Source organism: Pristis pectinata, chromosome 3, assembly GCF_009764475.1.
Source record: "Pristis pectinata isolate sPriPec2 chromosome 3, sPriPec2.1.pri, whole genome shotgun sequence".
Lineage (NCBI taxonomy): Eukaryota > Metazoa > Chordata > Chondrichthyes > Rhinopristiformes > Pristidae > Pristis > Pristis pectinata.
Window position 1 is genome coordinate 1,428,040 of NC_067407.1, and position 22,882 is coordinate 1,450,921.

Sequence of the window (22,882 nt, forward strand, 5' to 3'; positions counted from 1 at the left end):
GATTTTGTGGAAGGGCGGAGCAGGCTGAAGGGCCGAGTGGCCTCCCGCTCGTCAGTCGTAGGTCCATGCTGCTGTAAGTTGCTGGTTGATACTCTGCGACCACTGTTCGAGGCCCCGTCCACCCCTCCCCATAACCGTTTTCTGCCCTCCATCAGTCCTGACTCGACGTTCGGTATTTATTGGTGAGGACCATTTTCATCTCCTGCTTTTACCTCATCCTTCATTATCAGGGCTATCTCGCCCTCTTCCTGCATCTTTTCTGTACGTCTTAGGGTTGTCCTGGCACATAAAGTTTGCAGTCTTGGATCCTCACACCATGCCTCATTACTGCCAGTCATATCAAACTCCTTTACCTCTACCAGGGCTGTTAATCCTCCTGCCTTGTTACTAACTATCTGCACATCTGTAACAGGAACACTTCAGAACTTCTCCAGTTTGTGAAATGCTCAGGCCTGGGAATGTAATTGTGTTGGGAGGGCCACGTTAGATGGGTGATGTGCAGCAGGTTAATGGTTGCTTTGTGCTCAGGCGCTCTGCTGTAAATCTCCACTGATCACAAGGCCCAGGACATGGTATGGAGTAGGAAGGTTGCATGGTTAACTGAGGCGAGGGGGGATGATCCAGGCCATAGTCGGGTGCCCAAGGGAAAGCTGGAGCGAGGGATAAATTCTTAAGTTGAAGATATGAACATGCCGTCATTTCCAAATGCCAGGCTCCGTGGCTGGTCTCCTTTAGACTTCACTACCCGAGGCCTCAGAAGCACATTGAACATGCTTATAAATGAGTGGCCACTGTCACCTGTAGGCCATGCATGTGCCATGGAGTGTCCCAGAAGCAGTGCTAACTTGTGGCACACACCACAGCATATATCTGGGCATTGGCTCAAGGTGCAAGGGGCACTGGAAGCAAGATTGTCAACTTCCTTACAGCTACAGTAAGTACACAGGAAGAAAAATTTTCAGTAGAATTCTAGTGACATTAAGCACACAAAAGAGATGCAGAACATAGTGTAAAAATAGAAAATGCTGGTCAGGAAGCGTCTGTGGAAAGGGAAACAGAGCTCATGTTTGAGGCTGAAGACCATTCATCAGAACAGGGACAGAGAGAACACGATGAGTTTTCAGTAGCAGGGAAGGTGGAGAGGGTGGACCAAACAAAGGCAATATCCCGTGTGTACCTGTTCGCGAGCTCTAAACTTACGTCAAGACTTTAAGCCCTAGCTGGTATAAGTATCTACAAGTACCCTCACTTTTGGAGTTTATACTGTATCAACCTATACTTCAACTTACTTCACTACTTCAGTCTCTTCCTGAAGGGGTCGAGCTGTCAATAATCACTATTTCAAGCAGTGGGTCCCCCCTCCCAACCAAGGAGGAGATACCTCCAGCTAACAAAGCAGTTCAAACACAGTTTATTTTTAAGTGAGGCACGTTTAATTGTGAGGAGTAATTCTTGACACAAAAGGTTTCCAAAACACAAGTACGATTGTTACAAATTAGAAAAAGATCCCAATGAGTTGCAGATGAATGAGTTGTCTGTCGCAGAAACCGAGGCTGAGGAATGAACTCTGTGTATTTCCTCTGTCACTCCTACCAACCCTGACCGCCTTCTAACCTTTGTACTGTTTTTCTACCAATTGGCATCATCGGAATGTGATGTTTCTCAACTCCATTCACCATGCCGGGTGGATGGGGTGTTTCACTAGGCCATCGTGGACCCCATTGTTTCTCTGGATTAAGTCAAGAGGGTGATTAAAGAATACTGGTTAGAAGTTTAACTCAGTGAACAACAAACATCTTGAAGCTTGGACCGTCTCTGCTACTGTGCTGAAAAGCTGAGGATAGCAATAATCCTTTTGGGCTTGGAAGGTGACATCCATCCCAGTTGATAGGGTGAGACCAGATGAGTTAATGTGACAGTGAGAGGTGGATGATGTTTCTTTCTCTCTGTAATGGGCTGGGCGACCTGCCCAACACTTTCCAGCAGTGGTTTTGATTTTCATGGAATGTATGGGACTGCCCTTTCCTTCGTGACTACCTGAAACACTGCTCTGCTTTACACCCTTGACTTCTCCCAGAGATTTCCCAGACTTACCTGAATCCTCACGACACTTACCAGTGTACATCCTCCCTACTGCTGGAGTTATTCAGTTAGTCCCAGAATGGAACAGACCAGGTCCACTTCTCTCAGATGGGGTTTGCAGCTGAGATATTACAATTACCTCAGGAGCGCTGTGATTATGGAAGGAATTATCAGTTCTCCCCCACAGCCTGATTTACAGATTGAATATTTTGTTTTTGGCTAGTAATCACAGTCATCGATTTGCAGAGTCCCACAAACAACTGAGTAAACAGTCATTTCATCCGTGAGTTGGGGTGGACGTTTACCAGACCATCTCCTCACTGGTCTCTGAAAAATCTCTGTCTGTTTGACCAGGGAGTCAAAGGCTCCGTTTAACTCCTTTGAACATCAGTGTTTCTTCTTCTGGATTTCAAGTATGGTGTGGTGTTGTTATGCTGCTTCAGTATATTTCTTTCACAATAATACAGTTGTATTTCATCTTTTAAGACTCTCTATAGTTCTGAGTGTGCCCAGAAAGCAGCATTGGTTCCATAGTGTTTGATCACACATATCTAAGGCTCACTGGTTGCATTTCATGCTGTCATTGTGAAGATCCTGTGTGAGAGAACAATGCAGGGAGTGCTGTTGTTGTTGATCCTGTGTATGGTGTAACTGAGTCAACCTGCCAGTTAGCGCAGCAGCTGCTGAGGAGACAGTACATTTTAATGCCTGATCTAGTTCATCAGAGTCCGTGTAAGCCACTCACGGTCAAAGACATGCCTCATTGACGCTCAGCATATTTAGTGCATCAGTGGTGCGTTCTCTTGGTGTCAAGATGGCAATGGCTGTGCCTAACCTCATGCCATTTGATGTATGGTGTGCATTCTGAACCAGTCGAGTACTGCTTAAATAAGAGGAGGATTTCTGCCCCACCAGCCTTTCAGGCAGTGAGTTCCAGACCCCTGCCAGCCTCTGGGTAAAAAATGTCCTCATCTCACCACCAATTCTACTAATTAAATCTGTGGGTTTTTAACCATCTGAAAGGAAACAAGTCCTTCCCAGTCTGTCTAGCCCCCTCATAATTTTATACAAGATCACTGTCACTTTCAGAGAATAGTGCAGTTGAGGTAGAAATATCATTTGGAATGGCACCGGAAGAGAAGATAAACATCAGTACAGAACCTTTTGCTCAAAACCATCAAGAAGGGTTCGGTCAGCAGCATCTCTGAGATAAGCAGAACTCAGGGCAGTGTCTACAACGTAGAAGATTGGTGCCACCATAATGCTAGGGGACAACAACATAAGCTGTGTGGGGAACTCAATCATCCTTCAACAAATCCAGTGTGCCAGAACTCATCAGGGGACCTAGTCAATGATGAAGTCAATGCAGAGGTCAACAACAATTCTGCTACACCTGAGCACAGATTTATTACCCATCCCACTAATGAGAGAGTTCAGCCATACATAGAAAAGAAAACTTGTAAATCAATGTACTGGGTGATACAGGAGCATTTGTCAGTGTGATGTGTGAACAAACTTTTAACGGTCTTGAGAAGTGCAAGATGATGCATTTTGGGAAGTCAAATATGGGTAGGCTATATACAGTAACTGATAGGGCGCTAAGGAATGTAGATAAACAGAGAGACATGGTGGTCCAAGACTATAGTTCTCTGGGAGTGGCAATATTGGGGATAGAGTGGTGAAGAGGGCATGTGAAGAGGGCATGTGATGTGCTTACTTTCACATGAATGTTGGGAGGTGATGTGGTAACTTCACAAAATACTGGTTAGACAGGGCTTGGAGTACTGTGCACAGTCACCACACTACAGGGAGGATGTGTTTGTGCTGGAGAGGCTGCAGAGGAGATTCACCAGGATACCTTTAGTTATGGGAGAGATCGGAGAGGCTGGTACGGGGGAGGTGACCTAACAGTAGTATGTAAGATTGAGCGGCATAGGTAGTGAATTGTCGGAAGCTTTTTCCCATGGTAGCAGTATCAAAAACAACAGGGAAACAGCTTATGGTGAGAGGAAGTTGTTTTAGGGGATGAAGGAGATTGGAGGGGTACGTTTTTTTACGCACAGAGCGGGTGATACCTGGAACGTGCTGCCAGAGGAGGTGGTGGAGTCAGATACTATCACTGCATTTAAGGGGCATTCAGACAACTCTTAGTTGGGCAATGCATAGAAGGATGCGGTCCTCATGCAGGCAAATGGGGTTAGTAAATAGGTTGTCCTGGAAGTGATGGGCTGAAGGGAATAGAACTGTTTGACTCTGATCTTCACTCTCCCATTCTAACTCAACGAGGAACTGCCAGGATACTTCCTTACCTCCGACATTCCAAGGAATGTCATCATCCTGAACAGCCTTCAAGTCCAAGTGTGCTGCCGTGAGATTCTGTGTGATCTCGGGTGACTGCAGTACCCTTGAAACAGAGACAGCTCTTCACACTGTAGAGATTGTGCCTGCAGTGCCTACAAGCAACCCCTCTAGTCACAGAGTGACTAGGCACACAACCCGGTGCCCCACACCATGGCACGAAGGAAACTCAAAGCTGCAGTGAAGCAAGATGTCGTTCCACCTTGTGTTGCCAGGAACTCAGTCACAGAAGCAGCAACAGAAAATCACACACACTCTGCAAGGTGTGCACACTGTTACTGCAGCCACAGATCCCTACCCGATAACTGCTGCAGCACCCCACGGTGGCTGATCGAACATGTTATTGACATTGCTCACCAAAGCCATCGAGGTATGTGAAAACTTAACCATTGATCATAGAAAAAGTACAGTTACTAGAAATAGATAGTTTGGTTGAACACAAAATCAACAACTGTCTGGCGCATGGAGCATCCACAAGACCAGGTCTTCAACAACCAATCCTATCACCAGTTTACCCAGACAGCTATGGGTCGGTGTTGATGGGGAGCTTGCAGGTGATGGATCATTGTTGTGTTCATTGAGTTCTAGCTCCATTTGAGATTTTGTCTACAAGCTGTTTGGGCTACTGCAGGTAGTGAGGACAGATAAACGACTACAATTCAACAGTGAGGACTACAGGGAGTTTGTTCCACGCAGCACAAGGTCACACTGCTGACCATTGGACAATGGTGAAACAGAGAGACTTGTGAGAATCCTACAGAAAGTCATCTCTACTGCTGCTTCAAAGGGAAGTCACTAAAGCAAGAACCTTTTGATTGCAGCTCTATAGAACTCTGGTCAGACCACACTTGGAGTATTGTGTTCAGTTCTGGTCGCCTCATTATAGGAAGAATGTGGAAGCTTTAGAGAGGGTGCAGAGGAGACTTACCAGGATGCTGCCTGGATTAGAGAGCATGACTTATGAGGATAGGTTGAGTGAGCTGGGGCTTTTCTCTTTGGAGAGAAGGAGGATGAGAGGTGATTTGATAGAGGTGAACAAGATGATAAGAGGCATAGATCGAGTGGACAGTCAGAGACTTTTTCCCAGGGTGGAAATGGCTAACACGAGGGGGCATAATTTTCAGGTGATTGGAGGAAAGTACATGGGGGGATGTCAGGGGTAAGTTTTTTACAGAGTGGTGGGTGCATGGAACGCCCTGCCAGGGGTGCTGTTAGAGGCGGATACACTAGGGACATTTAAGCGACTCTTGGATAGGCACATGGATGATAGAGAAATGGAGGGGTACATGGGAGGGAAGGGTTAAATAGATGTTAGAGCGAGATAAAATGTTGGCACAACATTGTGGGCCGAAGGGCCTGTACTGTGCTGTTATGTTCTGTTGGATTCAACTGTTTTAATTAGCTTTTTAACATGTACAGTGTTTAATACACCTCAAGTGGCCGCACAAGGAGTGGCCGCTTACTAGCTTATTGGTTCGTCCATCAGGTGAATATGTGGTTTTTTCATTGGTTGGTTTGGCCACAGGTATCTAATAGGTTTCCTGACTGGACTATTATTAGCTAAAGAGCATCTCTTATCTCAGGTATAAAAGGTGTCACTTTTTGTTAATCTCTCCCTGGCTCTTCCTCCCCCCAGCCCGAGCTCATCTTTTGTTCCTTTGTCTCGGCTCATCAAAGCTAGTGCCATGTACTCTGTGACTGTTTCTTTGTTTTAAACTTTTCCAATAAAACTTTGTGAAGCACCAAGTTGTTTTCAACTCATTCTTGGACTCCTGAAAGAACCTGTGGATTCGAAAATAACCGGATCCGACAGTTCTATGTTCCACACAACACACGGCCATTTGATGCAGCTGCCAAGAGAGGTTCCATAATCACACAGCATCGCATGAAATGCATCCCTGACTGCTGGTGAACCTGTAGTGGGTAATCTCAGGACACAATGAGAAACCTGGTGATCCCAGATGATCAACACCCCCTCATCCAGAAATCACTCGGCACTATCCACCATGTGAAGCAAACCTCCCTCAAACAGAGAGACTTTGTAATAAAACGATGAACAGACTAAGAGGATGAGAGGGTTTCTTTCAGTTAACATCGGGAGGGATGTAGTTTTGTTACTGCTTTTCTATGTTAGTTTTCTATTTAAGACTAAGTGTACATTGGCTCTCTGAGACTACGTTTAGGTTTGAGCATGCCCTTAGATGTGATGATGCAGGAACCAGCCATTCATTGTACAGGAGCAAGTCTGTCCAAGGGCTTACTGGCTGCAGATTACACAAAGCTGCCTGGGTCTAGACTCCAACTCCAAACCTTCTGACCCAGTTAAATGTATTGCTGTGTGGTTAGCTCTTTTGGAGCTAGCAGGGACAGAATGGGCCAACTGGCCTTAATTGTCTGCTTCAAAATCGCGTGGAACCTGATAGCCAAATGAAATCTTCAGATCCTTTATGTCAAAGGGATGAGGATCCTTATGCTACAGTGTGCTCCTTATCACAGGAAGCCATTCAACTCATCCTGCCTAGACAGGCCCTTTGAGGGCTCGCTCCAACCAGCCCCACTCCCCTCACTCTCCCCAGAGAATGTGATTTACGACTAACATTTGTCTGTTTCTGTACCGCTGTCAGATTACCGAGCTCCCAGATGAGTACTTTTGGTTGGACATGAAGTATCTGCAAGTTCTCTACCTCCACGACAACATCATTGGTGACGTGGACAACACTGAAGCCCTCTCTGCCTGCCCGCGGCTTACTGTTCTCACCCTGTTTGACACCCCCGTGAGCCTCATGCCAAAGTATCGACATTTCATTGTCAACAACATCTGGTCTCTCAAAGCGCTGGATAACTTTGTCATTGCAGATGAGGAAGTCATGGAGGACAACTTGAAGAGCCACCAGTTCAGAGCTCTCAGCCGGAAGTTCTTCATTTATCCTCCAGTACCTCCAGAGGTTGGTCCCACATGTCGAGGGGAAGAAACGGTTTGATTTCCACATGAAATCGGGCTGAAAAAAGTGAAATACAGAGAAAAGGGGGAGTGTCCTACCTTAAAATGAGTGGTGCGTCAATCAGTGAAGTCAGGGTGCTGGTGATACAGAGCTCGTGGATGTAGGGGTGAGGCAGGAGAGTAGTGTTCTGGTGTAAAGCAGCCATGATCTGGGTAATAGAAAATGTACGAGGGGTAACTGAGCTTCCTGCTCCTCTGGTGAAACTGAATCTGTTTCCACTGGCCTCTTAGGCAGTGTTTCCAACTCATCACTGAGGCATGACCTGACAGAGGTAAATCAAATGATGACAGGCGTGGATGGAGATAGTCAGGATGTTTTTCCCACAGGAGAGGTATCATGGATGGAGATAGTCAGCCACAGGAGAGGTATCATGGATGGAGACATTCAGGATGTTTTTCCCACAGGAGAGATATCATGGATGGAGATAGTCAGGATGTTTTTCCTACAGGAGAGGTATCATGGATGGAGATAGTCAGGATGTTTTTCCCACGGGAGGGGCATCAAAAACAAGAGGGCAGAGGTTCAAGGTGAGAGGAAGGAGGTTTAAAGGGGATCTGGGGGTAAGTTTTTTACACAGACAGTGGGTGGTATCTGGAACTCACTGCCAGAGGAGGGGGTGCAATCAGGTGCAGACACTGTGTTATGGGGCATTTACGAGGCAAGTGTTTTTTACACAGAGTGGTGGGTGCCCGGAACACGCTGCAGGGGAAGTGATGGAAGCCGGTATAACAGCAACATTTAAGGGGCATTTAGACAGACACATGAATAGGTAAGGTTGAAGGATACGATCCTAATGCAGGCAACTGGGATTGGTTCAGCGGCCAGTATGGACATGGTGGGCTGAAGGGCCTGTTTCTGTGTTGTATGACTCTCTGACTCACTTAACCTGTCCACATCCCTTCACAGGTTCTTGGTCCCTCCTCATACTTTGTATCGTAAGCCACAGAAAACTCAGTTCCTTCACCCCTGTCACCAGCATAGATCACGTGGACGGGGTCCCGGCACTGATCTCTTGCTGTACCTGCCTGCTAACTATCGCTCTGTACATCACCCACCTGCAGGCTCTCTCTGCTCTGATGCCCCTTACTGAAGTGCACGCCCTCACACTTTTCACATTAAGCTCCATTTGCCAAGTTTTCACCCACTCACTGCCCCCATCGGAGTCCGACTGTCCTCACTGTAACATGCCCTCTCACCTATGTTCACAGCAGCAGTGAACCTGGATGCTCTGTCTCTGCCTCCAGTATCCAAGAACTGACCCACGGGGCACGCCATGGTTATATCTTCCCAATCTGAGAAGACCAGTTTATTCCGAATCTCTGCCTTCTGTGTTGTCAGTCTCAGTCCATTTTAATGTGATACCAGGAGTGTGGTGCACCTGGGGAGGTTACACCACGAGGGAGCTTGGGTATTCTGGAGGCTGCAGAATCAGAATGTGTATGACATTGAAGGAGACCATTCCTGGTCAGCCTGACCGCATCCTCTGGTACTGGGTCTGTAGCTATGTGGGTCAGGGCTCCTTATTCACACCCAAGTACGGCCTAAATCTGTCTCCACCCCCTTGGACAGGGGGCTCCAACATCCACCACCCTCTCGGTGGAAAGGCTTTTCCCCATTTCCCTCTAATCTTCCTCCAATTACTTTAAATCACAGCTCTGATAGGGGAAGCCATCCTTCTTACTTGCCACTAATCGTACACACCTCAATTAAATCATTTCCTCAGCCTCGGCCTATCTAAACACCCTCATCATTGCAGTTTTCCAATCCCACCAACATCCTGGGAAACCTCCTCTCCAGTGAGCTCACAGCGACCCTGCAGTGTGCTGAGCAGACTGTAGGCTCAAGCTGTGCTTCAGCTGATGATGTGAACAATGCCAGCCTCACCTCTCATCTCGTGCGTGCTGGACCTGAGGGAAAGTATCTTGTGTGTCTTTTAGGAGCAACACACAAAACGCTGGAGGAACTCAGCAGGCCAGGCAGCATCTGTGGACTTCTTGGGTCGAGACCCTTCAGCCGGACTGTCCGACTGTCCATTTCCCTCCACAGATGCTGCCTGATGTACTGAGTCCCTCCAGCGTTTGCTGTGTTGCTCCAGATTCCAGCGTCTGCAGTCACTTGTGTCTCCTGTGTGCCTTATTACCCAATTTGCTGCTGCCCTTAAAGTTCTGTGCACATTTCCTCCAAGGTCCCTCTGTTCCTTCACATACCTCAACATCCTCCCACTTACATTATGAATATATTCCCATTAATATTCCTGTTTAATTTATGTTTTTCTTGTGAATGCTGCTTATCTGATGCTCTGTGCCTGTGATGCTGCTGCAAGTAAGTTTTTCATTTTCCTGTGTGTACATATACTTATGCAATAAACTCAACTTTGACTTCACTACATCCCCCTGCCTTGTTGCACCTGCGGAAATGTATCACCTCACTCCTGCTGGGTTAAATTCCATCTGCGGTTTTCCTAGCCAATTGACCAGACCATCTCCCTTCGGTCCAAAGCTTCCTCACTCAGACAGACCAGTAGCCAGTGTAGTCACCAGGGTGAACAAGAATCTCCTCCTTTCAAATACTCATCAACAGTTTCCCTCTTTGAACAGGATTGGTATTGGTATTGGTTTATTATTCTGATCTCTTTTCCTAAAGCATCAGTCAGTGTGTCCTGTGAAGTCACTTCTGAAGTTTTCCTACAGTAAAGGTGCTATTAGAAGGCAAGTTGTTGTTGCTGTATGAGCAAGCGTTTGGTGTCTGGCTGAATTGCAGTCAGTGTCGATACTTTGACCTCTCTCACAGATCTCGACCTGGTGCAGTGAGTTGGAGAATATCAGAAACCTGATGGCCACCATAAACAACATCCTTGCCCATCACTCTCCAGTGCACATCATCCAGCGATGGATCCGTGGGCACCTCACCAGGAAGAGGCTGCGGTAGTTAACCCTTTCCATGTCGTGAAACTTGTGTTCTGTAATAACTTGCATTGGTTAAAGACATAGCAGCTTAAAGGAGGGAGGGAGGGATAGAGAGAGAGCTGGAGAGGGCCGGGGAAGAATTCCAGTTCACAGGGTCCAAAGGTGTGCTGCCAGTGGTGGGGCAATTAAAATCGGGGATGTTAAGGGTTGGAGGGGACTAGAGAGGTCAGAAGAGTTTGAGGCTGGACAAGGGTTGCAGACAGTGGGAGAGTTGTAGAACACTGGCTTTCATCAGTCAGGGCACTGAGTGTCGGAGTGGGATGTTATGTTGCAGTTGTACTGGATGCTGGTGAGGCCGCACTTGGGGTATTGTGTACAGTTTTAGTCACGCTGACATAGGAAAGATGTCATTAAGCTGGAAAAAGTTCAAAGAAGATTTATGAAAATGTTGCCAGAACTTGAGGACCTGAATTTTAGGGAGAGGTTGGGCAGGTTAGGACTTTATTCATTGGAGCTGAGAGACTGAGGGGTGATCTTACCAAGGTGTACAAAATCATGAGGGGCATAGATAGGGTGAATCCACTCAGTCTTGGAAAATCAAAAGCTAGAGAGCATGGGTTTAAGCTGAGAGGGGAGAGATTTAAAAGGGACGTGAGGGGCAACTTCATGCGGAGGGTGGTGGGTATATGGAACGGGCTGCCAGGGGAAGTGGTAGAGGTGGGTGCAGTAACATTTGGACAGGTCCATGGATACGGAAGGTTTAGAGGGATATGGGCCAAACGTGGACTAGCTTAGATGGGCACCTTGGTCGGCATGGACGTTGGGCCGAAGGGCCTGTTTCTGTGCTGTATGACTCTGTGAGAGGTTACAAAGGTAGGGTGGAGCCTGGGCTGGAGGAGCTTGCAGAGACTGGGATCTAGTTAACGCTGAAGGCTGTTGCAAATATACGAGTGTTGTAGGTTTAGTGATGATTACAAGGATTTGGAGCATTTGAGAAGGCTGCGGTTACAGATTTAACGCTGTTCCCTGTTGACATGGTAACACTGATTTCTTTGTGAACCTGCCAGACTCTGTTCATTTATACCCCGGGTGATCTGTAGCTCAGGCCCATTACATTGATGCAGTAACTCTTAATACCATTAATACTGAGAAAAAGTCTATTGTAGAATAGAATCACGGCAGGAACACCACCATAAGATGGGGGGTGGATGCTGAGAGATGTTTCCTCTGCTAGGGAATCTGGATCTAGCGGCACAACTTCAGAATTAGGGTTGGCCCTTTCAAGGCAGATGTGAGGAGGAGTTTCTTCTGTCAGGGGGTCAGGAATCTGGAACGTCTTGTCCCGGAGAGCCGTGGAAGGTCACATCGATGTTCGGTCTATTGGCGGATTGAGGATTATGGGGAAGAGGAAGGAGAGTGGAGCTGATGTTATTGAGTGGTGCAGCAGGTGGAGGGGCTGAATGGCCACTCCCATTGGGCTGTGTGAAAAGCCCCAGTCAGCCCCAGCTCCGTTCCCATGGCCCTGCACCACCTCTCCTCTGGTAGTTCTCCAGTTCCAGTTGACCTGCTTGTGCTGCCCATTCAGGCAGTGTTGCCACTCACAACTCCCTGTGTAAAGTAAGGTAGCTCTGTACAGAGTCACAGCACAGAAACAGGCCCTCCAGACCCAGAGAAACTGCAGATGTGGGAATCTGGATGGAAAACACCATGATGCTGGAGGAACTCAGCAGGCCAGGCAGCATCCGTGGAGCCTTCAGTCCAACTGGTCCACACCGACCAAGGTTCCCATTTAAGCTAGTCCCCATTGCCCGCATTTGGCCCTTATCCCTCTAAACCTTTCCTTACATGTACCTGTCCAAGTACCTTTTAACTGTTGTTACTGTACCTGTCTCACCCACGTCCACTGGCATCGTTCCATATACTCACCACCTGCGTGACGAGGTTACCTCTCCCGTTCCTAATCATTACAGTTCATTAAGATGGACTTTGTTTTTTTGTTCTAATTGTGTTCTTTCTTGTAAAATTTGTGTATAATTTATGTTTAATTTGTTTTTCTTGTGAATGCTGCTTATCTGATGCCCTGCGCCTGTGATGCTGCTGTAGGTAAGTTTTTCATTGCACCTGTGCACACATGGACTTGTACGTCTGGACAATAAACTCAATTTTGACTTTAGACGTGAAATCTCTCCCCTCTCACCTTAAAACTATGCCCTCTAGTTCTTGATTCCTCAACCTTAGGAAAAAGGCTGTGCACATTCACCCTATCTATGCCCCTCATGATTTTATACACCTCAAAAAGATCACCTCTCATTCTCCTGTGCTCCAGTAATAGTCCCAGCCTGTTCAAACTCTCTCTATAACTCAGTCCCTCAAGTCCTGGCAAAACTTCATAAATCTTTTCTGCACTCAGTCCACCTACATCGAAGAGTCTAGAGTCTAACTGAACAGAAGGGAGATTTCACTGAGGGTTTAACATTATGTGAATCTCAGATCCCAGCTGAGACATCTCTCACTGGGGCATGGATTTATGTTCATTAGTGGAAGGGATGAAGGAACATTTTTTCACCCGGGGAGTGGTGAGGGTGTAGAGCTAACTGTTTGAAGGGGTGGTGGAGGCAGAACTTCTCATTAGCTTGGACAAACACTTGGTGTGCTGTGGTCAACAGGGAGAGCTGAGCACTGGAATCAAGCTGAATAAGGGGGACCTTCTGCAAACATCGCAGCCCCTGAGGAACAGGACAGGGGAGATGTGGAGATGTTTCCACCAGTGGGAGAGTCCGGAACGAGGGGACACAGTTACAGGATAAGGGGCGGACATTTAAAACTGAGGTGTGTAGGGACACCTTCTCACAGAGGGAGGGGAATCTGTGGGATTCCCTGCCCCAGAGGGTGTGGAGACTGGATCACTGGGGGGTTTAACGAGGAGGGAGGTAAATGTTTGATAGATCAGGGAACCGAGGGCGATGGGGAACTGGCACAGAAGAGGAGATGAGGCCTGGGGCAGATCAGCCGTGGTCACAGTGAATGGTGGTACAGGACTGATGGGCTGAATGGCCTCCCCTGCTCATCATGTACTTGCTCCTCCTGCTCATCTCTGCACACCTTTTGGTTCCCAACCCTCCTGCCACAGGACACTGGTTCTCCCTAACATTCTTTAGCGAGAAGAGGAAGCTGAATATCCTCAGTCAGTGTGAGCAGCAGCCAGTTCAAATCTGGACCTGATGATAACTGGTTGTGAAGTCCTGACAGGGCTGTGTTTTGTTGTTTGTCTTCCCAAGCCAGGCATGCCTCAAACCTTGGTCATCGATGGTGCCTGCCACGCCAGAAGCTGAGCTTGTGTAACAGGGGCATCCATATGCTGGCAGACGGCAGGATGTGGGTAAGTCAGGCACTGCAGGTCCTGCACCGGATTTTCCCCTTCCTTCTCAGGGATCTGGCCATCATTGGCCATCCAGCATTTGTTGCCCATCCCTGACTGCCCCTGAGAGGTGCCGTCCTTCTGGTGAAGGAGCTCCCACAGTGCTGGTGGGCAGGGAGTTCCAGGGCTGAGACCCAGTGACGATGAAGGAACAGCGAAAGATTTCATTGTCAGGTTGGTGCAGGACGTGCTGGGGAACCTGCAGGTGGTGGTGTTCCCCTGCACCCACTGTCCCTGTCCTTGGAGGGAGAGGTGGGTTTGGGAGGTGCTGTCGGAGCAGCCCGGGTGGGTAACAGTAGTGCATCATGCAGACGGTGCACACTGCAGCCACTGTGGGGAGAGGGAGCATTCAGGGTGATGGAAGGGGCTGTTTTCTCCTGGATGGAGCTAACACTCTGGTCTCGTTGGAGTTGGACACATCCAGGCAAGGAGAGAGTGTGGGCCTTGTCAAAGTGAGAGAGCGAGGGGAGGAGCTGTGTGCTCAGTCGGCAGGTCGATGCATTGGTACAGGCTGGGACCATGTGTGTGTACGGGCTGGGACCGTGTGTGTGTACGGGCTGGGACCGTGTGTCCGCAGTTGTTGGGCCAGTGGATGGGGACGGGTGTGGGGGGCTGGGGGGCGGGGCGTAGGGGAACATTTCTGACCCTGGGCTCAGTCTGCACCCCTCACTGTGCTGAGAGACGGTGAAGGGACGGAGCTGCTGACACCGGTCCTCTCGCACAGGTGGAGGAGGGCAGGAACAGTCGGTGCAACACGGTCCAGCTACAGATCGACCTGAACAAGCTGCACGCCGGGGCACTGGAGGTAGGGGTCATCCCCCACCCCCTCCTTCCCCTTCACACCCACCCACCGTCACCCCACCCCCCCCCTCCACTGGTGGGGTTCATCCCTCCCTCCCCTTCACACCCACCATCACCCCTCCCCACCCAGTCACCTCTGACCCCACACACTGGGGTTGGCTGCTTCCCCCCCCCACCCAGACACCAGTGTCCCTGGGCCCTGGCCAGTGTGACATTCTCCCCCTGCACCCTCCCCTCTCCCCCTGCACCCTCCCCTCTCCCCTCGCACCCTCCCCTCTCCCTGCACCCTCCCCTCTCCCCTCGCACCCTCCCCTCTCCCTGCACCCTCCCCTCTCCCTGCACCCTCCCCTCCCCCCTGCACCCTCCCCTCCCCCTGCACCCTCCCCTCCCCCCTGCACCCTCCCCTCTCCCCCTGCACCCTCCCCTCTCCCCTCGCACCCTCCCCTCTCCCCTCGCACCCTCCCCTCCCCCCTGCACCCTCCCCTCCCCCCTGCACCCTCCCCTCTCCCCCTGCACCCTCCCCTCTCCCCTCGCACCCTCCCCTCTCCCCTCGCACCCTCCCCTCCCCCCTGCACCCTCCCCTCTCCCCTCGCACCCTCCCCTCTCCCCTCGCACCCTCCCCTCTCCCTGCACCCTCCCCTCTCCCTGCACCCTCCCCTCCCCCCTGCACCCTCCCCTCTCCCCGCGCTCTCTCCTCTCCCCCACACTCTCCCCTCTCCCCTGCACTCTCCCCCACACTCTCTCCTCTCCCCCACACTCTCTCTCCTCTCCCCCACACTCTCTCCTCTCCCCCACACTCTCCCCTCTCCCTGCACCCTCCCCTCTCCCCTCGCACTCTCTCCTCTCCCCCACACTCTCCCCTCTCCCTGCACCCTCCCCTCTCCCCTCGCACTCTCTCCTCTCCCCTCGCGCTCTCTCCTCTCCCCCACACTCTCCCCTCTCCCTGCACCCTCCCCTCTCCCCTCGCACCCTCCCCTCTCCCCCGTGCTCTCCCCTCTCCCCTGCACTCTCCCCCACACTCTATCCTCTCCCCCGCACTCTCCCCCCGCACTCTCCCCTCTCCCCCCGCACTCTCCCCTCTCCTCCCACACTCTATCCTCTCCCCCCGCACTCTCCCCTCTCCTCCTGCACTCTCCCCTCTCCTCCCGCACTCTCTCCTCTGCCCCGCACTCTCTCCTCTGCCCCTGCACTCTCTCCTCTTCCTCTGGCCTTCTCTAGTGACACCTCGTAATCCTAGGAGAGTTTGGAAGAGGCCTGTAAGAGGGACCTTTTCTTTCCACGATGACCCACTCCAGTTACTGACACCGAGGACCTTTCTCAGGTGTCCTGTGGCAGGAATCCCCGCTGGTTGTCCCACACCAGTCCTGCTGTGTGTGTCCGTGGTTCTGTACTGAGGCTCAGTCGGTTCCCCTTTCAGTGATTCCTTCGTCCACTCAGCACCCACCTGGCCCAAAACCAGAAGGATGGATTGTAATCCGGAACCAGCCGTGTCCTCTGGCTGAACCTCCCGGGCAGGGATCCCAGGTCTGACCAAGGATCTTGCCCCAGAACAAGACTCTCCTCGCCTGCTCACATTCGTGTGGCCACACCGCTTGGGTTCTTGCCTTAGCGTGTCCACTCTATTCTCAGCAGACAGTGGATTGTGGAGGAATGTGTTTGCCTGTCTAGGATCGATACGAAGCCAGGGAAATAACGTCTGGGATTTACCCGCACATCTCCCGGTGGAAAAGGTGGGAGTCTCCGAACCTGAGACCTCAGCGAGACAACGCCTTCAAGCCCAGGACGTTCCGCCAGCCGAGGTTCGACCCCAGCACAGGTAACGGGTGCTCCTTACCTTGCTGCCCGATCCCTCCCCATTACTGGAGGCTCCACCTCCATCAGCCCAGGGTAAAGGCACTCGGCTCGTCATAGCCTGTGCTGGCCCTCCAAAGGGAACAGGAGAAGCCCAACCAGACCAGGGCGACCCGAACCCAAAACTGTCGGCAGGAGGGAAAGTCAACCTCCAAACCGGCCTCAGGACTGTGAGCAGAGGACCAGGGTACGGGGGGGATGCAGCCCCAGGAGGGCACTCCCAGCAATAGTGGGGCAGGGCTGGGGGAAGGAACACGCAGCTTGTTTCAGCCAACTTCCTCTGCTGTACTGTATCGAGCTGTGGGACACGTTCCTTCCGCCCAAGATGGGAGGTGGGCCTTGGTTTAACTTTCTAAAACCTTGGTCAGCCCTCAGCTGTGTGTGCAGTTGTGGTCACTACACTGTAGGAAGGATGTGGCAGTGCTGGAGAGGGTGCAGAGGGAGATTCCCCAGTACGTTGCCTGCGACGGAGTGTTCCAGTACTGAGGAGAGGCTGGGTCTGTTCTCCCTGGAGCGCAGGGGGTTCAGAGGGGACATGACTGAGGTATATAAATTACAGGGTATAGACTGGAGGAAACTGCAGGAATCTTTTCCCCATATCAGACGTAGATAAAACTGGAGGGCTATTGGTATTGGTTTATTATTGTCACTTGTACTGAGGTACAGTGAAAAACTTGTCTTACAAGCTGATCGTACAGGTCAATTCATTACACAGTGCAGTTACATTGGGTTAGTACAGAGTGCATTGATGTAGTACAGGTAAAAACAATAACAGTACAGAGTAAAGTGTCACAGCTACAGAGAAAGTGCAGTGCAGTAAGGTGCAAGGTCATAGTCCATCTCATTGTATAAGGGAACCATTCAATAGTCTTATCACAGTGGGGTAGAAGCTGTCCTTAAGTCTGGTGGTACGTGCCCTCAGGCTCCTGTATCTTCTACCTGATGGAAGAGGAGAGAAGAGAGAATGACCCGGGTGGGTGGGGTCTTTGATTATGCTGGCTGCTACACCAAGACAATGAGAGGTAAAGACAGAGTCCAAGGAGGGGAGGTTGGTGTCTGTGATGCACTGGGCTGTGTCCACAACTCTCTGCAGTTTCTTGCGGTCCTGGGCAGAGCAGTTGCCGTACCAAGCCAGGATGCATCCAGATAGAATGCTTTCTATGGTGCATCGGTAAAAGTTGGTGAGAGTCAAAGGGGACAAACTGAATTTCTTTAGCCTCCTGAGGAAGTAGAGGTGCTGGTGAGCTTTCTTGGCCGTGGCATCTACGTGATTTGACCAGGACAGGCTGTTGGTGATGTTCACTCCCAGGAACTTGAAGCTCTCAAAGATGATGTATGTGTGTAGATGAGGGCGTAGGTGTGTGTGTGTGTGTGTGTGGAGTGGGGGGCGGGGAGTTAGAGCGGATCTGAAAGGAACCTTCTTCACCTAGACAGTGGTGAGTACCTGGAAAACTGCCGGAGAGTGCGGTGGAAGCTGGGTCACTGGCAGCATTTCATAAATGTCCAGGTCAGCATGTGAATCCTTAGGGATGAGGGCTTGGACCAAATGCTGGGAGATGGGATTAATACAGAAGGATGCCCACTGGCACGCAGGTGTCCTTGGAGAGTGAGCATGCAGTATCTGTGGGCACTCTGGTTGAGTTCTGCACTCGATGGGCCCCTCAGAGGATCACGTGTGTTGTGGACGGTGAAAATGTGATTCTTCTCTGAAATGTTGCGTGTGCGTTTAGCGGGTGTTAGCGTCATTGCTGTAGTTCTGTAGGTGCTTAGTTTCTTTTCTCTTTCTGTATTAGTTGTAGTATTTTGACACTGGTTGTCCTTTCGTAGTGCTTTCAGTTAATGAATGTTTATATTAAAAAAAGGTGCCCACTGGTCAGCATGGATGAGTTGGGTCGAATGGCCTGTATCCCTGCTGTGCGACTGTATGACTAACAGCTCCATTGACAGCCAGCTCCAGGCCACACGGGGCTGCCCTGGGTGTGTTGGCCAGGATCATGTGCTCAGGTCTCTGGGAGTGGCACCTGAACCCTTGACCTTCCGACTCAGTGAGGAGAGACCGTCCCGAGCTGTGGCTGTCGTGCTCAGTCACAGAGACACCACTGCCCCGGGAGACAGAGCTACAGCCTTCCCTCCAACCTTGTGACGGTGAAGTCAGAGAAACTGAGGAGCAGATCGGCAGGCAGATTTTGGAGAGGTGCAAAAACAACAGGGTTGCTGTCATGGGTGATTCCAACTTCCCGAATATTGATTGGCACCTCCTTAGTGTAAAGGGGATGGATGGGGCAGAGTTTGCTCAGTGTGTCCAGGAAGGATTCCTAACACAGTGTGTGGACAGGCCGACTAGAGAGGCCGTACTGGACCTGGTACGAGGCAATGAGCCTGAGCAGGTTTCAGATCTCTCGGTGGGAGAGCATTTTGGAGACAGTGACCATAACTCCTTGACCTTTACCACAGCCTTGAGGAGAGATAGGAGCGGATGATATGGGAAAGTACTTAAGTGGGGGAGGGGGAATTATGGTGCTCTTAGGCAGGAATGTGGGAGCGTAAATTGGGAACAGATGTTCTTGGGGAAGTGCACAGCAGAAATGTGGAGGTTGTTTAGGGAGTACTTGAATGGGGTCCTGGAAGGGTTTGTCCCATTAAGGCAGGGTAAGGATGATAGAGTGAAGGAACCGTGGTTGACAGAAGACATAGGACATCTTGTCAAGAGGAAGAAAGAAGCTTACCCAAAGTTTCAAAAGCAGGGATCAGACAGGGCTCTGGAGAGTTACAAGGTTGCCAGGAGGGAGCTTAAGAATGGACTTAGGAGAGCTAGAAGGGGGCATGAGAAGTCCTTGGCAAGTAGGATCAAGGAAAACCCCAAGGCATTCTACATGTATGTGAAGAACAGGAGGATGATTAGTGTGAGGGTAGGACCGATCAGGGATAAAAGAGGAAACGTGCCTGGAGTCGGAAGAAGTAGGGGAGGTCCTTAATGAATACTTTGCTTCAGTATTCACCAGAGAGAGCTTGATGTTTGTGAGGATGGTGTACAACAGGCTGATACACTAGGGCATGTCGACGTGAGGAAAGACGATGTGCTGGAACTTTTGCAAAACATTAGGATAGATAAGTCACCAGGGCCGGACGGGATATATCCAAGGTTATTACGGGAAGCGAGGGAAGAGATTGCTGCGCCTTTGGCAATGATCTGTGTCCTCACTGGCCACAGGAGTAGTGCCAGATGATTGGAGGGTGGCAAATGTTGTTCCTTCATTTAAGAAAGGGAGTAGGGACAACCCTGGGAATTATAGACCAGTGAGTCTTACTTCAGTGGTGGGCAAATTACTGGAGAAGATTCAGAGTCAGGATTTATGGGCATTTGGAGAAGCATAGGATGATTAGGGACAGTCAGCATGGCTTTGTGAGGGGCAGGTATTGCCTCACGAGCCTGATTGAATTCTTTGAGGATGTGACAAAGCACATTGATGAAGGTAGAGCAGTGGGTGTGGTGTACATGGATTTTAGTAAGGCATTTGATGAGGTTCCTCATAGAAGGCTCATTCAGAAAGTCAGGAGGCATGGGATCCAGGGAAACTTGGCTGTGTGGATTCGGAATTGGCTCGCCCATAGAAGACAGAGGGTGGTTGTAGATAGAAGGTATTCTGCCTGGAGGTCAGTGACCAGTTGGGCTGAGAAATGGAAGATGGAGTTCAACCCGGAAAAGTGTGAAGTGATACACTTTGGAAAATCGAATTTGAAGGCAGAATACAAGGTTAGTGGCAGGACTCTTAGCAGTGTGGAGGAACAGAGGGATCTTGGGATCCAAGTCCATAGATCCCTCAAGGTTCCTACGCAGGTTGATAGGGTTAAGAAGGTGCATGGTGTGTTGGCCTTCATTAGTCGGGGGAATTGAGTTCAAGAGCCGCGAGGTGATGTTGCAGCTGTATAGAACTCTGGTCAGACCACACTTGGAGGATCCGTTCTGGTCGCCTCATTATAGGAAGGATGTGGAAGCTTTAGAGAGGGTGAAGAGGAGATTTACCAGGATGCTGCCTGGATGGAAGAGCATGTCTTATGAGGATAGGTTGAGTGAGCTGGGGCTTTTCTCTTTGGAGAGTTGGAGGATGAGAGGTGACTTGATAGAGGTGTACAAGCTGGTAAGAGGCATACATCGAGTGGACAGTCAGAGACTTTTTCCCAGGGTGACAATGGCTAACACGAGGGGGTTTAATTTTAAGGTGATTGGAGGAAGGTATAAGGGGGATGTCAGAGGTAAGTTGTGTTTTTTTTAAAGAGTGGTGGGTGTGTGGAACACACTGCCGACAGAGGTTCTGGGGGCAGATACACTAGGGACATTTAAGAGACTCTTAGACACGTGAATGATAGAGCAATGGAGGGCAATGTGGGAGGGAAGGGTGAGATAGATCTTGGAGCAGGATAAAATGTCGGCACAACATTGTGGGCCGAAGGCCCTGAACTGTGCTGTAACATTCTGTATTCTATAGCTGACTGAAACCAGTGTGGTCTGTGTTACAGAATACGTACAGCTTGTATGAGTGATCTCAGCAGTGCCAGAGGCAGGGTCCACACACACTTGGTGGGCTGTGGACACACTCACTGAGGACTTTATACTTCACAACTATCAAACAGCACAATAAATAAATCTACACAAACTGTTCCTTTATTTTGATTCAGCTTTTTTCCCCCCAAACCTTGGCTTCCCTCACAAAGCAATGAGAGTTTGAGCACACACCCCTGACCTGCACACACCCTGGAATGGAACACTGATCATCTGTTGTGGACAAGCTGCTCACAACAGGGAGCTGGTAGCTGTGGGGAGCTTGGCCAAGCAGACCTTAGACAAGTGGATGATCCAAATCCATTCAGTCGGAGCTCACGGGTTAGTGTTACTGTGGCATGGTGTCACTGACCACATACAGGTTCATTGATCAGTGACAGAACATTTAACACAAGTGTGGGTCCAGGGAACAAGAGACTGAGACACAGACAGAATGCAGCCTTGGTTTCCTGCCCCGACCTCATTCAAAGCTTCCAAGCTCAGTATCCTCTGAAGTGACTCACAGTGGCCTCCCCACCTTGCATCCAATTGGCCAAGCCAAGAAAAGTTTCTGGAAGGCCACACACAGCAGAGGTACAGCAAGCCAGAGCAGCCCTGGTGTTCAGCAGTGGAGAACATCAACAGCGGCCCACAGGGGACACAGGCAGTGAGGGAGTGAAGTTGGCACTGACCCCACCCGAGGCAGGAGACTGACCTTGAAGAGCAGTGAACCCTGGACTCTGGGAGCCCAGTGAAGACTCCTGTGACCAGCCCCATGCACGATGGATGGTGCTGGGACTCGGACAGATAGTTAGAGCCCAAGTAGTGCACGATGGACCGTCTGAGTGTGTGAATAAAGCTGAGTTTACACAGGGATCCAACATAAAAGTGTAGCATCTGGTAAAACCCACGTACAGGGACAGTGGTCAAAGTGCTGAGAAAGAGCAGGAGCAACTGTGACATACCATGGAAGGTGCTTCTGCTCTTTACAAGACAATGCTGGGGGACGTCTCATGACTAGCCGAGGGCAGACAGGCTGTGGTTAATGTCTCACGAAGGACGCAGTCTTCGACAACGTGGGACCCCTCACACTGGGAGAGCTCAGCCAGATTTCAGGAGTCAGTGCCTACGCTGAGGATTGAAGCACAACCTCTAGACTTGGATGAGAGAGCTGAGCGCTGAACCATGGCCGACAAAAGCATTGACCCAATGTCTGCCTTCCCAAAGCTCCATCACTAATCATTTAACCTGTCCTGATCCTCAGTCTCAGGCTGAGCTGGACCAGTGTTAAGGTGAAGCAGTAGTCCTTGCATCAAACACTCCATCGGTGATGTCACTGACCAACCTCAGAGCTCAGCTGGCCAATTCCCTGTGATGACGTCATGTTCTCTCAGCTTCAACAGAAAGCTTTCCGAACCTCCACCTTGTGACACTCGGGGCTGGGGACACGTCACTGATGGAAGAGACCACAGGACATCGTGGTTGGTAGAGGCGAGGGTGAGGTTAGAACTTTAAATGTGATCTACCAGTCCTGGGTGCTTGGGGCCTCAGTGGAGGGGGAGACGAACTGAGGAGGGGGTCCCTGTGTTATCTGATGTTCCCTACTACCTGCTGGAGAGCACGGGCGCTGTGAGAGGGAGAAACAGGAGACAAGAGGCAGATATACCAGAGGGACAAGAACACAACTGTTCAGAGGAAAGGGCATCACAGAACCTTGATTCTTTCCCCCTCCACAGCTGCTGCCTGACCTGCTGACTGCTTCCAGTAGTTTCAGTTTTTATCTCTGGCTACCAGCATCTGCAGTTCTTTTGCTGTTCAAAGCTCAGTGAATCTCACACAGGTCAATGCCACACATGGGGCTAGTGGCCCTGATGTACCTGTTCCCACTTATTGAAAGTGCTTCCAATTAGTCCTGTGCCCCACA

The 22,882-nt window shown here is 50.2% G+C and overlaps 1 protein-coding gene across 1 annotated transcript; it reads left to right on the forward strand.

The window, feature by feature from the left end:
- The first annotated feature begins 1,685 nt into the window (after nucleotides 1-1,685).
- On the forward strand, nucleotides 1,686-22,882 carry LOC127568262 (leucine-rich repeat and IQ domain-containing protein 3-like). Its single transcript, XM_052011802.1, has 7 exons — nucleotides 1,686-1,892; nucleotides 7,065-7,385; nucleotides 10,233-10,366; nucleotides 13,631-13,727; nucleotides 14,491-14,571; nucleotides 16,236-16,383; nucleotides 20,937-22,882. Exons 2-7 carry the CDS (start codon nucleotides 7,101-7,103, stop codon nucleotides 20,954-20,956), a joined length of 765 nt encoding a protein of 254 aa, XP_051867762.1. The 5' UTR covers nucleotides 1,686-1,892; nucleotides 7,065-7,100; the 3' UTR covers nucleotides 20,957-22,882.